The sequence below is a fragment of the Pollicipes pollicipes genome, unplaced genomic scaffold (genome assembly GCF_011947565.3).
Source record: "Pollicipes pollicipes isolate AB1234 unplaced genomic scaffold, Ppol_2.1 Scaffold_4740;HRSCAF=5597_pilon_pilon_pilon, whole genome shotgun sequence".
NCBI classification, from domain to species: domain Eukaryota; kingdom Metazoa; phylum Arthropoda; class Thecostraca; order Pollicipedomorpha; family Pollicipedidae; genus Pollicipes; species Pollicipes pollicipes.
This window is the reverse complement of record NW_023596545.1, coordinates 18095062-18109668: the sequence shown is the minus strand read 5'-3', so window position 1 is coordinate 18109668 and position 14607 is coordinate 18095062. Positions and strand designations below refer to the sequence as shown.

At 57.2% G+C, this 14607-nt stretch overlaps 1 protein-coding gene across 1 annotated transcript; it reads left to right on the top strand.

Annotated features, from left to right (window-relative positions):
- The first annotated feature begins 1806 nt into the window (after positions 1 to 1806).
- On the top strand, positions 1807 to 13372 carry LOC119098013 (uncharacterized). The gene is made up of 4 exons (XM_037220945.1): positions 1807 to 2073; positions 11472 to 11577; positions 11749 to 11945; positions 13337 to 13372. Exons 1-4 carry the CDS (start codon positions 1807 to 1809, stop codon positions 13370 to 13372), a joined length of 606 nt encoding a protein of 201 aa, XP_037076840.1.
- Positions 13373 to 14607: the final 1235 nt, after the last annotated feature.

Below are 14607 nucleotides of genomic sequence, written 5' to 3'. Positions count from 1 at the left end.
AGACGCCTGCTCTAAATTCGATGCTCTTTAGAAAACTGGAGAAGCGTGGTAGTCAAAGATGGGAGGTTTTATTCAAAAAGGTGGATGGCAAGGGGTCCTTTTCTTTGAAACGACTTCGGTACCGAATCGTGCCGTGTCAGTGATAGTCCGGAGCAGACTGTCCCTATGTGAGCGCTCCTCGCACCAGGGGCCAAAGAAACTAGCTATGCAAAAGCTAGTTTGCTATAGCTAGTTGTTCTGACGCTTCTAATAAACAAATCTCATGTCCGAACTTAGCTTGACGGTTAGGTGTCGTCAACAGGATTTATATGGTGAGTATACGCTTTCAGTAAGCGTTCGAGTTTTTTTTTACGCTGAGGAAGCAGCACGTTAAGGACGAGGAGCATATGAAAAACTGAGCTAGAATGAGCCTCCAAAAAAATAAAATACAGTGGGGTGTATCCACGAAGCACCTAGAAACGGTCTCCTCAAACGGCAGCGCTGAAAAAGGTCTAGGCCACTAAAATATATTTTCTTTGTCATTGTTGTAGTGTGCACAGCTTCATCGCAGTCAAAATTTAACGAAAGAACAAGTTAAGTGGATTTTCGAACGATGAGCGCATTTCATTCTCTTGTCATGACCGGCGGGCCTTGATGCGAGTCTCTTACGCCCCTGGGCAAGTGGACGCTTTTTACCTCTGGTCTTGACCTCCTACTTGAACCATTTTAAAGCCCTATAATCCCCTTTAGACGCCTCGACGACACGTTTTTATGTTCTAGAAGCCGTTTCGGGAATGCTCATTTAAAGGCACTCAGAGGTAATGTTCCGCATTTGAAGATATTGAGGGAAACAGTAGATATAATGTAATAATCTCACCTATAGCTTTTCGCATACTTATAAGTGAAAAAGTCTGCATAAAACAACACAATATTTCTGTTTAGTAAATATGCTCAATAATGCGTTATTGTTTTATCACGCCATCGTACTTTGCACCATATTAATCTAGAGGCAGTTGACAACTTTTTCTGGAAATCGTGCTCAGAAACGAAAGACATGAACGTCTGATATGTGCGTCTGTAAAACAAAAGGCACGGGGTTAGATAGAAGGGCGGTGCACGCCCTTCCTGCCAGAGTGAGAGACAGGCGACGCCATGTAGCCCCAGTAGCTGAGTGCGTCGTACAGCCGTAATGACACACACACTCCCTTTAAATTGGCAAGAACTACTGGGGCCTTGGGCTCGAGGAAGGCCACGCTACCTCCACGAGGGCCTCACCTCCGCGTTACTTTGCGACCTGTCTACGACCCGAAACATGTTTCAAAAAAGGAATGGATCCCAGTAACATTTACGGCATTGTTACGTCCATATATGTGCCCCTCCTAGAGCCTAGGCAAACTGACATTAGTGGCGTCATCTGGAACAATCATGGGTAGAACGATAGGTTACAACTTCCACCGTCAGAATGCGCTGGGAGCAGATTGTGGGCTGGCCGGGAGCGATGATGACGTCAGGGCACTACAGTCGTTTGCGCACGCAGCGGGGCCGTTCGCCGGCCAGCGGTGTTCAGCGCTGTGATTGGCTAGCTCTAGATGCCCTCAGGCCCGGCCTTGGATTGTTTACTGAGGAACTTCTCTTGCCGTAAAATTTTATCCAGCACATCGTAGTGAAAAGTATAATCGTCAACCAGTGGTGATCATAACTTAGTGGGAGCAGTTAGCGGGCGTCTCTGAGCTCCGTAAATCTGCACCTGGTCAGGTGGGAGCCGTTTGGAGCGTTCGGAGTCGAGCCGGACCATTTGAGGTGCTCGTGTGGCGTGATTGAGGTGACATGGGCGACAATAACATCGCGCTCCGTCCGTACTTCGAACAGAGCGGCTTCTACCAGCGGAGCTCTGGAGAGCAGGCCTACCCGCCCGGGTTCCTCGGCTTCCCGAACTACCAGCAGACGCGCGGCCAGGAGTCGCCCTTCGTGGACCCGACTGGCGCGTGCAAGCTCTACCCGGGCAACGATGTGTCGGCCACCGCCTACAAAGTCGACTGCTCCAAGGAGCCGAACGGCTACAGCCCCAAGGAGCTGAGCGGCTGGCCGGGCTCGGTGGCGGCGGTGGCCGGCGCCGGTCGGTTCGCCGGCCTGCCGGCGGCCGCCGTCGACCCGGCCCGGGAACGTCAGCAGGCGGCCTCCAACTGGCTGGCGGCGTGCAGCCAGAGCACGGCCCAGCAGAGCGCCCAGCTGGCGCAGCAGCCCAGCCATTACGCCAGCACGCCTATCTACCCGTGGATGGCGATGGCAGGTGAGTGGCAGCCGCGCGCCGGTCCTGCCGTGCGCGGCCCCTTCAGTTCCCGCACCCGCCGCCCGCCGCCCGCCGCCCGCCGCCGCCCGACTTTGCCGACTTTGCCGCCCGACCGGCCGGCCGCGCCGCCGCGCGTCGCGCTGTGCGCCGCTACCCGGTGCGGCTGCTGCGCCAACTGCCCCCGCGACGAGAGCCCCGTTCGCGACACTTCGAGCCATCGCCACAGGGGGACCATTGTCGAGCCGTTCGTCGGGGTCTGAGGCAGGGTAAACACGGCGAAGTCGGCCGCCGCCGCCGCCGCCGCCGCCGCCTGGACGGGCCGACCGGCCGAACCCTGTTGAGCGGGCGCCGCTCTCACTGTATCCAACACTCTGAGCCCCCGACCCTGCCAAACCTGGGAAGGCACTGGAGGCAAGGCCGCACGTCATGAGCCAGAAGTGACAGAGAGACATGGAGGCATGTGTTGTCCACACTGAGGTCCTATACCAGCTTGCCAGCATCTGCACATCAGACTGAGCTATTCGGAGAGGGCCCAGTGTCACAAAGGTTTGGGGATTCACTTCTGTAGACAAAGAGAAACTGGCAAGGAAGTGTGTAATACATGAATCACACTACACAGGGGCCTATGACCCTGCACACTCTTTTTTTTAGCTCCTGTCAGCACACCAGTTTGCCGACTCTGATTTGGATCGTCAATTCCAATTGCCTTACAGAACGCTGAGAAACGTTGTTTCTGTGATGCGAAGTGTGGCGGGAGATCAACAAGCAATGGTGACGTGAATGCGTCGACACTGTGGGCGCCGCATTCCTCTGGATGCAGTCTATGTTAGCCGCAGACCTGGTGCAGCGTTTGTGTGCGCATCAGCCCCCTCACGGGCTGGATGGTGTCACCGTTTGCCATCGGAAGGGTGTTGTCATATCGACGTTTCCAAGCCCCGCAAGTTTTGAGTCCCAGTCCACATAAGTCTGAGTGGGAGCGACGATCCCCATTTCATCACAGTGCGGCCCGATCCTTTATTCCCAGTATTAATTGCCGCCTCCTGGTGAGACATTGTCCAGGTCCGGCTCCTGGCCCGAGCGTAGGGAATTTAGTTATCGAACGCGGCGAATTTACAGCGGGCGTGCTCGGTGCGCCGGGGCGGCGCGATTCGCAGCTGCGATTGCCTCGCCTGGAGCTGCGCTCCAGACGCCGCCGCCGCCATGTCTCAAACGCTGCCCACATTAATCATGGTCCGTCCGCATAATTTCAGTTGGCGGGCATAATTCCGGTCGGTCGGCGGCCCCCGACCGCGCTCACTCCTAACTGTCGAATGACGCCGTTAAGCTGGGGCGGTCTCGGCGCCGGCTCGCCGTGTCGGTTTATGTGTCGGCTGCGTGGTGTTGTATCACAAAACGCCGCCAAAGCTCAGCTGGGAATCCACCCGTCATGTGCTCACCGTATGGCGTTGCTCTACTCGCCTGTTTAGTAAGCGTGGCGCGTCGGGGGCTGGAGAGTCTGGGTTGGACAGGTTGGGAGAGGACCACAGGCCTCTTCGCGAAATTGTAAGTTTCACAAAGGATGATGTGCAGAGCTGCTATGGGACTGCCCCCCCCCCCCCCCCGCCGGGTTTGCTTGTGTCTTCACTGAGAATGAGTGTCGGCAACAGACCAACGATTTGAGTCGTTGTAAAGATCTAAGCTGGGTTTATTGCGGGTTGAAGCCAAGGCAGAAGTGCTGCGAAAGGCACTCATCAGCTACGCATGCAACGAGACGCTCTAGTACATTGTCCACTGCTCAGTCTGTGCGCAGATACAACCGCATGTTGCGCGGGTTTGTCGTGGCAACTTCTGCAGACTGCAAGCGGAGATTAATTACACTGAAATCCGGACATAAGCTGCACGCCTCAGGCCAAGATGGATGATGCTTGTTGCCACTGAGTGATGCCAGAACGTGCTAGCTGACGGCAGCATGAGGCCGTGTCTACCAAGCCACGACTCTATTGATGAAACGTTCCGCTGTGTGCAGTTCTACCTTACCACTGGCGCTTGGGAGCTCAAAAGCTAAAATTTGTGAGGAAATATTTGCAATGACGTTACAATCTATAAGTGCAACTCACATTGGTGTCCAATGCTTGTTTCCAGCGCAGTGACATCACTAATTCACCGCAGGAATAGTGCCTAATGCCGGCTGCATTGAGTGACCGATTGACGTAATAACTCTATCGCACACTCGGTAGCTTGGACCCGTTACATGACTGCTCTTGACGCTTCCCGTAAGTCTTGCAGCCAAACAGCCCTACACTCACAGAATGATCACCGCGATCCAGCAGAGTGTCAAAGTTCCGCGCGCTGGGAGCCCGCGCGTGCTGCGAGCACGCTGATGTCTCGATCTCAGCAGGTCTCAGCCAGCGGTGCGAGCTGACCTGCTTTACTGGACTATCGCCGTGCTGCTTCTAGCCGTCAGGCGGCAGTATTTATGACAGCATTAAATGACACATGATAACTTAAATGCAACAAACGGCTTGGCCAGGGAGGTAAATCAGAGCGATTTCACGGCTTCCTGCCGGCAGCAGGTCGCCACTGACGCGTGCGTCGGTCGGTTTCCTATCGGCAGCAGGTCGCCACTGACACATGCGTCGGGACGGCTTCATATCGGCAGCAGGTCGCCACTGACACGTGCGTCGGTCGGCTTCCTGCAGGCAGCAGGTCGCCACTGACGCGTGCGTCGGTCGGCTTCCTATCGGCAGCAGGTCGCCACTGACGCGTGCGTCGGTCCGGCTTCCTGCCGGCAGCAGGCCGCCGCTGACACGTGCGTCGGTCGGCTTCCTGCAGGGCAGCAGGTCGCCACTGACGCGTGGCGTCGGTCGGTTTCCTATCGGCAGCAGGTCGCCACTCACGCGTGTGTCGGTCGGCTTCCTGCCGGCAGCAGGTCGCCACTCACGCGTGCGTCGGTCGGCTTCCTGCAGGCAGCAGGTCGCCACTGACGCGTGCGTCGGTTGGCCTCCTGCCGGCAGCAGGCCGCCACTGACGCGTGCGTCGGTCGGCTTCGGTTTCATGGGAAAGGGATACGTACAGTCGGTGACCTCGGTGAAATCCACGGTGAAATCACTCTGTGTATTGCCTGTAATAAGTTACTAGTGAAATGAGGTGTAAATCGCATTTAACGTAAGCTAAACTCGCGCTGACTTTAGCGTGACTTACTTATTTAAGGCTCGGCGAAGAGGGATACATTCAAAAGCACCGATAATCATGTCGATGGATGTGCAATTGGGGACGAGACATCGCCGTTTTTCATCATTATTCTTACATTCGTACATCATGCGAACAAATGATATACGCCTCTCCACGTACGGCAACGCTATCGCCCCCGGCGGCAGCGCCGGTCTTCCTCCGCGGTATGGCTCGCCTGCGCGGTATGGTCCACCTCCGCGGTATGGGTACACCTCCGCGGTATGGGTACAACCTCCGTGGTATAGTACACCTCCGCGTTATGGTCCACCTCCGCGGTATGGGTACACCTCCGCGGTATGGGTACACCTCCGTGGTATGGTCCACCTCGCGGTATGGTCCACCTCAGCGGTATGGTCCATCTCCGTGGTATGGTCCACCTCCGTGGTATGGTCCACCTCGCGGTATGGTCCATCTCCGTGGTATGGTCCACCTCCGCGCCGAGCCTCCACACTCCATCGGCGCACTCACCACGGCCCAATTTCGACGATGCTTTCTCAATTTCCAGCAAAGTGGCGGTGGCCGGCGATTCATTAGATGGTGATTTCGGCGGCGGCCTGCGAAACGGGCGAGCCGGCGGCAACCCGCGGGACCGTCCGTCATTGTTATGACTTGGCCTAAGCTGCCATCAGAGAGGCCGGCCGTGAGCAATGGCAACCGGCCGTCGGCCGGTCACCGCCCCGCCGACGACGGCGGCCCGGGCCCGTCGACTCGGCGCCGGCGTCGGGCGCCGGCCCCGGCCGAGTCCGCCGCATGCTTCGGCTGCAGTGACGGCACTCTGCGTAGCCTTCACCTGCCTCGCTGCTGTCGCTGTGTGCTAAAATATGAAGCCTGGGTGGGTGTTTATGCAGAAACATCCCCAGCATCGTCACATTCAGTACAGACTGAACGTCAAGCATGATTTTTCTTTAAAAAAGTTTTAGTATTGGCTATAATCTTTTTCAAAAAGGACTTCAGAAGTTTCTATGAGCAACTTGCTGAGACGTGTCGCTGAGCCAGGAACCAACACGCTGGCATTGCTTTTGTAACGACGCCTGTTGCTGCTCCAGCGCAGAACCAAACAATACGTCTTCATGACAATTTATAATCACCTTTTGAAATCACTGGGATCATCCGTTACGGAGGCTCAAAAATAGTCCCATCAGGCAAGTGCCCTGATAGCGTATTTGACCCAGTCCCTTACGGGTCTTGATAGTGAGAAACGTAGGTGTCAAAGCGCACCAAGCTCACGGACCTGTAAAAGCACATCAAGCTCACTGGACCACCCGGGTATCGATGGCCCGCCGGACAAGGCTGGACCACGTCGGCACACGGCTCGGTGGCGCCAGCTGTCGTGACATGAGCGTGTTGCCTGCGGCTGGACGTGCCGCTCAGCACCGCCAGTTGCGCGTGCTGCTGCGGCGGCGGCCACTGCCGAGGTCAGAGCGTGCCGAACCCTGTCCAGTCCGCTCAGCAACCGCCAACTGCGCGTGCTGCTGCGGCGGCGGGCCACTGCCGAGGTCAGAGCGCGCCGAACCCTGTCCAGTCCGCTCAGCAACCGCCACCTGCGCGTGCTGCTGCGGCGGCGGCCACTGCCGAGGTCAGAGCGCGCCGAACCCTGTCCAGTCCGCTCAGCGCCGCCACCTGCGCGTGCTGCTGCGGCGGCGGCTTCCGCCGAGATCAGAAACGCGCCGAACCCTGTCCAGTCCGCTCAGCACCGCCAGCTGCGCGTGCTGCCGCGGCGACGGTCACTGCCGAGATCAGAGCGCGCCGAACCCTGTCCTGTTTGAGAGGATTTGCGACGGCTTGAAAGGCGGCGCGCAAACCTGTGTCCACTGTTTATTTTACCAGACCGGAGTTACGATGTTTATCTAGTTGATGTGTGTCCTGCCGGGAGTCTGGGCTGTGGGTGGGCGGCTGGCTCTCGGGCAGGCGATGTCCTGTCTCCCTTCGGTTCAGGTACAGCATGGTTTGCAGGCGTCACACCGGCTGTCAGCTGGCGCGAGCTCAGGCTGGACCGATGTCCTGTCTGCCTTCGGTTCAGGTACAGCATGGTTTGCAGGCGTAACAACCGGCTGTCACCTGGCGCGAGCTGAGGCTGGACCGTCGACATTCATTACAGAGCTAGGAAATTCAGTCAAGCACCTTGCGTATGATAGTGATAGTTCATTCCACTGATTTACTGAGAGGGTCGCCAGTCCCGCTGTGCCTCCTCCTGTGGTCAGCTGTAAGACCGTCATCTTACGATGGAATTCTGATGCGCAAAATTTTGGCTCAGCCTAGGCGGAATGGGAAAGGGGAGAATAAGAGGTACAACGAATGCCGATTGCAGTAGCACTGGGGCTTCTATTCACTGAAATTTAAATTAAAATTCTGCAGAGAAATAATGGAAGAGCAAACAGCTCGCAAAAAGCGGGCCAGAAAAACTAGTCCGGGGAAGGCGCCACATCTTCGCTTACAGTGAAGCCTGAAGCAATTATTCGGTATGCCCATGCTCTTTAAGCTAAATGGGGGTCTACACTGGTAGAAAAATGCACGGCGCCAGAGTTGTGTCGCTTCGGTAAAAACGAATGCTGATGACCAGAATAAAGCGATGCCTGAATGGTTGAAGATGTCATGACGTGCCCTAGGCTGCTGGGGCGCCGGAACCGAGGAGCAGCCCAGCATTAGCGTTGCCCTCTGACCCGGGATACAAAATTAGCATCATTTCTATCATGTTGTGTGGTAACAATGGGCTCAATGGGCTTTTCCCGAACTTTCCGTTGCCCCACCGTCTCTGCCCTGTTGGTTGCATTATCGTATTTGGAATATTGCATTTTCTTCACAGATGATGTCTCGATGCAAACATCAACCTTGTGATATGTAAGAAACAAAGCTATTCCATCACTATCGTGATGCGCAAAAATGATTGTCGAAGAGGAGATGGGGGCGAGACGCGCGCGCGGGTCTGGAAGACTCTACGCGGAGGCGCGCCCGAGCGGCAGCCCAGGACCGGAGGACCGCGAGCGCCCGCCCCATGGCACAGGACTGCAGCCCGGCCCAGCTGACTGCCGGTGCCGCGGGTACGCTCGGTGACTGACTGCCGTGACGAAGGCTGGACGATCGTTGGCGATGAGTGCGCAGCAGTCATGGTGATAGACGTGACTGAGCTCTGCAATTACTCTGAGAGACGTGAATGAGTTCTGCAGTGACGCTGACAGACGTGGCTGAATTCTGAATCCCGCTGACAGAAGTGACGGAGTTCTGCAGTCACGCTCAAGGACACGAATGAGTTCTGTAGTCACGCTGATAGACGTGAATGAGTTCTGCAGTTTGGTTGGTAAACAGGCACCTGAACAGTTTGTGTCGCCTTGTGTTCCAAAGCTGACCCTTGCCAAGCCACACAGCCAAGTGCCCCAGTTCAGCTGAACAGGTGGTTGTTTGAGCACGGTCAGCTGCGAATGTGTAATTACTGCCCTGCAGAACATACCAGGCCTTACAATTAAATACCGGTACAATTAATCAACGGTCATACCACATTTTCATCAATAACAGGCGAATTTGAGACGCCGGTGGCGAGGTAGACAGCTCACGTGCCAGACCTCAACTGTCCATTCTCACACGCGCACAATGACGACGGAAAGTGGAGCTGACAACCGTGACCTTTCGTCCCTGATGACGCATCAGACCACTCTCGTCACTTGCTGGAAGGTTACGACCTCCTCAAACCAGGGTTTGGGAGAGTCGCCGGCTACATCGCTCAGGCGGCATCCGCGTTATGCTAATGCAGATACATGTGGTGATGTATGTGTAGTCTAGTGTGAAGTCCATAATGTAAACCATCGTTGATTAAACAAATGGTAGTTCATTAACTTCCTTCCGTATTCTGTATTTCTAGTTTCTTTTTTGAATGGGCAAGGAGGCACATTGCGTAGGGGGTGTGGTTTTACGAAGATCAGCCCAGCTCCAGCCTTCCTACCGATTGCAGTAGGACCCAGTCATTCTGCTCCCTACCTGAGCAGGATAAGCAGACACTGATGGCCGATTTCATGGATAACGACTGGATTAATGAGCCATCCCAGCTGTTTCATCTGCCGGCTTCAAACACAGACCAACCGACCTAATGCAGACCACCACGGTGGCCCGCACGTGCCGGGCATGTAGCGGCACAGGAATGCACATGGCACACAGCATGATGAGGTGCAAGTGCCGGAAAGTCTCGCAAGTGCAAGTGTAAGGGCTGTTTTTTGTCATTTTGGCTGCCGGTGGGAGTTAGTTATTGAGCGTTTACAGACCTTGGGGAGATTACTTGGTGCTGCGAGCGTTTTTTGTTTGCACGCCTTCAAGCCAGCGCTGACGCCCAAAAAAGCGCTACTGCTGGCCATGTCGCTGCCGACGGTCGGTAAGCCGAGCGGGGCGTGCGGTCATCCGGGCCCCGACGGTCGGTAGCCGAGCGGGGCGTGCGGTCATCCGGTGCTGTCGGCGACCTGAGGCCGTCCACTTCCGGCTGCGGCTCGAACGGTGACGTCACGTCGGCGCCATAACGCCAGCCCGGCCGGCCCACTTGAGTTTCACCGTGAGATGCGGACACCGGAGTGGTCCCCTGCTCAGGGTCAAGCTCGGGGAGGCACGCTCAGCGAGGCCGGACGTTCAGGGCGCGGTTCAGGATGGCGACTGGCCATCCCTGACACGCTCCAAGACTGTCCAAGGGACGGCTCAGAGGGAGCTGTGTTTCAGGCTTCGCTGTCTTTCGAGTAGGTGTGCGGTTCATATGAGGCTTGAGAAACAAGCGTGCAATGGCACGGAGCAGGATAACAGCGTTGGCGTTCCTGAGACCCTTTCGCCTCTTTGCGTCCAGTTTGGTCACTTTCGGTCTCAGTTGTCTTGTTCTGCTGTTTTCCACTTTTGAACTTCATGGCGTTCAACAAACCTGTTCACAAAACCTTGTATCAGAACTACACGAGCGATGCGGCGCTGGTCGACCTGAAACTCAGGATGCGTCGCAAAATTCTAAGAAACAAACATACTGCATGGTGCATTATTGCCGTCAGACGTTATTACCGTCAAACATATTGCCGTCAAACGTTCTGGATCAGCAGGTTTAGCATGCGCTTCTTCGAGTTTCCTTTGTCATTGCCGTGTGTATTTGCCCACAGGCCATGCGGCTCGTCAGGTTTCCTTTGTCATGTGGTTCGGTATTTGCCACAGACCATGCGGCTGGTCAGGTTTCCTTTGCCATATGCTTCGATATTTGCCACAGACCATGCGGCTCGTCAGGTTTCCTTTGCCGTGTGGTTCGGTATTTGCCACAGACCATGCGGCTCGTCAAGTTTCCTTTGCCGTGTGGTTCGGTATTTGCCACAGACCATGCGGCTCGTCAGGTTTCCTTTGCCGTGTGGTTCAGTGTTGCCACGGACCTGTCCGCCGAGCTGTGTCCGCCCACAGACAGCCATGGATGGACAGGCGTGCAAATAGTTGCTCAAAAACGCTGCGCATTCATTATAATGATCGGGGGCGGTAAAGGAAGAGCTGCACATTACTGCATATATTTCAGCACGTAATTATTCATGGTAAAGAGACGTAATGGATTTAGAACAGGCCCATAACAGCGGTCATAATGGACGGCGGCGGCATTAGCCGGGCACTAAAGGTGATTTTCTGTGCAGCCCGCCTTTGGCTTCGTTCCACGCAGTGCCTTTCGCAGAAGCGATTCCGTTACTCGTGATTCATGACGGCTCTGGCATTGACAGCCGTCTGTCTGCTCGGCTAGCCGCCTGTCTGGCCGCCTGGGCGGGCAGGCGGGGGGGGGGGGGGGGGGGGGGGGGCGACGCGGCTACATGGGTCGGCGAGCTGTGACGTCAGCGTGAGAGCGAACCAGGCCGGGCACCGCCTCCCTCTGACGACGCCTCCACGGCAGAGGAGCGGGGCCGTCTTCGTGGCGGCCACAGTGTGTAGGACCCCAGATCGACAGTTTAAAAATGAAAGGGGGGCAGGTCAGTCCCCGACGCTGTCTGCCCGCCTGTTGCCCATCTGGCAGCGCTGGGGAGAGACGGACAGATCTGGCAGCACTGGGGAGAGACCAGAGACGGCTCCCCGGCAGCGCCCCACCGTTGGCGTCCATTGGACGCGGCGGGCACGACACGGTCAGCTAATAGAAAACAGATCAGATTAACTTCAGCCGCTGCATGCGCTGGCGTAATCAACGAGCCGGCCGCACGCTAGCCATGTCCAGCGGGAGGCAGGCCGGCAGGGGTGCAACAGTGCACTGTGGGGCCGGCCAGGGGTGGACCGGCCCACTGCGCCCATGTGGCCAGGTGTCCACCTGGCCACATGGGCGCAGTGGCCAGCTGCGTCCAAAAGCGCCAGCACACTGCACCGGGACACCAGAGCGGGCATCCAGTGGGAGGGCTCGTGTGGGTCGCATGCCGAGGGCGACGAGATCAGTGCCGAGGAGTCGGGCAGCTGGTTCGGGCTGCTGGCGGCCGCCGCTCCGCAGCTCGGCCCGCAGCCCGCGGGTCACGCTCAGCCGACTGGAGGCGTCCAGTGGGATCGGCTTTCTCGTCCATCATTGATGCTCAGGGGAGGCCGTCGGCGGCCTGCAGTATACAGGCCGCAGGCAATGTGTGCCCTGCGTCACTGATGTCCGAGTATGATGGGGCTGTCGTCATGCACTACTCCTGGCGTTGCTGTGACGCACACCGTTCTGTCAGCACCATACTGCAGTGGGAAATGTGACCCAAATGCGACAGCGTTGTCACTGGAATATACAGTTGTCGCCGTCATAATTCTGACATGAATGCCATTGCCGTCAAAGGTGTGTTTTTGTATTCCAGTGTGCTTCGCAGTGCACTCGAATATTTACGCTCCTCTGCTTATGTGGATCCTGTCGTGATCACTTGGGTTGAAACAAAGATGTGAATGCAAGGAGTGCGATCCAAAGCCTCCCGGCAGGCTGCGCCCGCCGCTCACCATTACCAGACATAGGGGGCCTCCCAGGGATCAGGCTACCAGGGACTCATCAACTGATGGGTACACCCACCGCTCGCCATCGCCAGACGTAAGGGGCCTCCCAGGGATCAGACTACCAGGGACTCATCAACCGATGGGTATACCCACCGCTCACCATCACCAGACATAAGGGGCCTCCCAGGGATCAGACTACCAGCGACTCATCAACCGATGGGTACACCCACCGCTCACCATCACCAGACATAAGGGGCCTCCCAGGGATCAGACTACCAGGGACTCATCAACCGACGGGTACACCCACGTCGGCATTGCTCACATACGAAACCTCACTGGGTGACCCTGCATCAGGTCCCAGCAGGTACATCGGGTCTCAGCAGGTACACCAGGTCTCAGCAGATGTATCAGGTCTCTGCCGGCACTTGTCGGCGGCTGCATCGAGCTGAGGTGTGTTCAGCCTCAGAGAGGCCTCCAGGCGGTGCGATGAAATGCAACACGGCTCGTACGGCCTCCGGTCATGGCTGTCGTGACGCGTCACGGCCAAGCACGTGAATTTGACCCAACACTAAGTACCACGTTGAACCGGTAGTGGGAGCTTGTAGGTCGCCTCAGTCCTCCGCGAGACGCCTCAGGAGACTTTTAGGTCGCCTCAGTCTTCCGCGAGACGCCCGACGCGACTTCCTCGCGCCGCGCTTGTCGGTACTGCGAGAAAAAGCCAGGTGCTCTTGGTATCAACGAAGCCCGTCTACAATGCATGGCTTGACTGTCTGGAGAGACCAGGTCAGGCTTCGCATGTGGGACGAAGGAATAATCGGCGCTTAGGACATAAATGGTGGCAAGAGGACGAAGCGGCCTGCTCACGTTGGCGCTTTAACTGTGTACTGGTCCCAGTAAGGCCCTGCATGCCGTCTGTGATAAGTTCTCGTCTCTGGCCAGCTTTTATCAGCACTTGCCCTCTGCTTGGCCATCTAAGCTTCTTCTTCAGTCCAAGACTGCAGCTGTTGCCGATACGTTGGTCTGCAAAAGTCCTGAGCACAGGGGCAGTTGTATCTTGCTACTCAGGCATCAAATGGCCGTCTGATGTTGCCCTGCCTGCTGGCATCTGTTGTATGGATGGCGGCTCAGGCTCGCCTCCGTCTGCTAGCGTGAGGCTGGCCTGAGGGCGGCTGAAGCTTCAGCGCCGCGGGCTATCGCAGCCTGTGGCCGAGGCTTGAAGACTGAGGCCTGGGGCCGGTCCGTGGCTGTCCGAACAGCAACGGCCAGCCAGTGGCCTGAGGCCTGAAGCCGGTCCGTGGCTGTCCGAACAGCAACGGCCAGCCAGTGGCCTGAGGCCTGAAGCCGGTCCGTGGCTGTCCGAATAGCAGCGGCCAGCCAGTGGCCTGAGGCCTGGAGCCGGTCCGTGGCTGTCCGAACAGCAGCGGCCAGCCAGTGGCCCGCCAGTCAGGCACGGCTTGGTAAATCAGGCGGCACGGTGGCGGCCGTGTTATCGACCGCCCCGCCGTGGCAGCCCCATGCACACGGTCAGGTCCAGTCCAGCTCTGGGTCATGGATCGGCGTGCGCGCTGATCCCGGTCGGATTGTGGGTGCCCCTGACAAAGGGTGGGGTGGGGGCGACACCGCGCACGGTCCCATTGGTCTGGTCTGCTCTGTATCCTGGATGCTGGAACACAGACCGCGGAGCCCAGGACCTGTTATAACACCACGGTTGGTCAGGTCATGTCAGACCACGAAGTTTTTGGTCCGGACGCAGCTGTCGAAGCCGGTCATCTCGGCGTAGTTTGGGCGCACGCGACCGAGCCGGTCCGACGCTTCAGTGACGTCAGCCATCCCTGTGAGGTTGAAGTCACATGTTCGGCATCCTCTGCCCTCAGCCGGGTCCGAGAGCTGAAGACATGCCTCTCGACGCCGGCTGAAGCGGGCCTTCATTGACCTTTAGGGGCCGTGGAAGGACTGATTCTGCTAACAGGCATTCGTTTTTCTGTTTTGAAGCGCTTAGTGAGCATTTCGGGTGACCTTAGCTGGACACCGAAGGGCTAATGCAAGCAGGGAGGCTCAGCTCCTGAGCAAAGCTCCGCCTACGATGGCGGTGTGGTCCAGCCAGGCGGGACAGGGAGGCTCAGCTCCTAAGCAAAGCTCCACCTACGATGGCGGTGTGGTCCAGCCAGGCGGGATACAGGTGGCCATGTCCTCTGGCCACACTGTGCAGC

Coding starts and splice junctions, on each gene's coding strand:
- LOC119098013 (XM_037220945.1), top strand. CDS start 1,807: ATGGGCGACAATAACATCGCGCTCCGTCCGTACTTCGAACAGAGCGGC. Junction 2,074..11,471: donor TGAGCGGCTGGCCGGGCTCG/GTGGCGGCGGTG, acceptor CCCATCTGGCAG/CGCTGGGGAGAGACGGACAG. Junction 11,578..11,748: donor GACGCGGCGGGCACGACACG/GTCAGCTAATAG, acceptor CCATGTGGCCAG/GTGTCCACCTGGCCACATGG.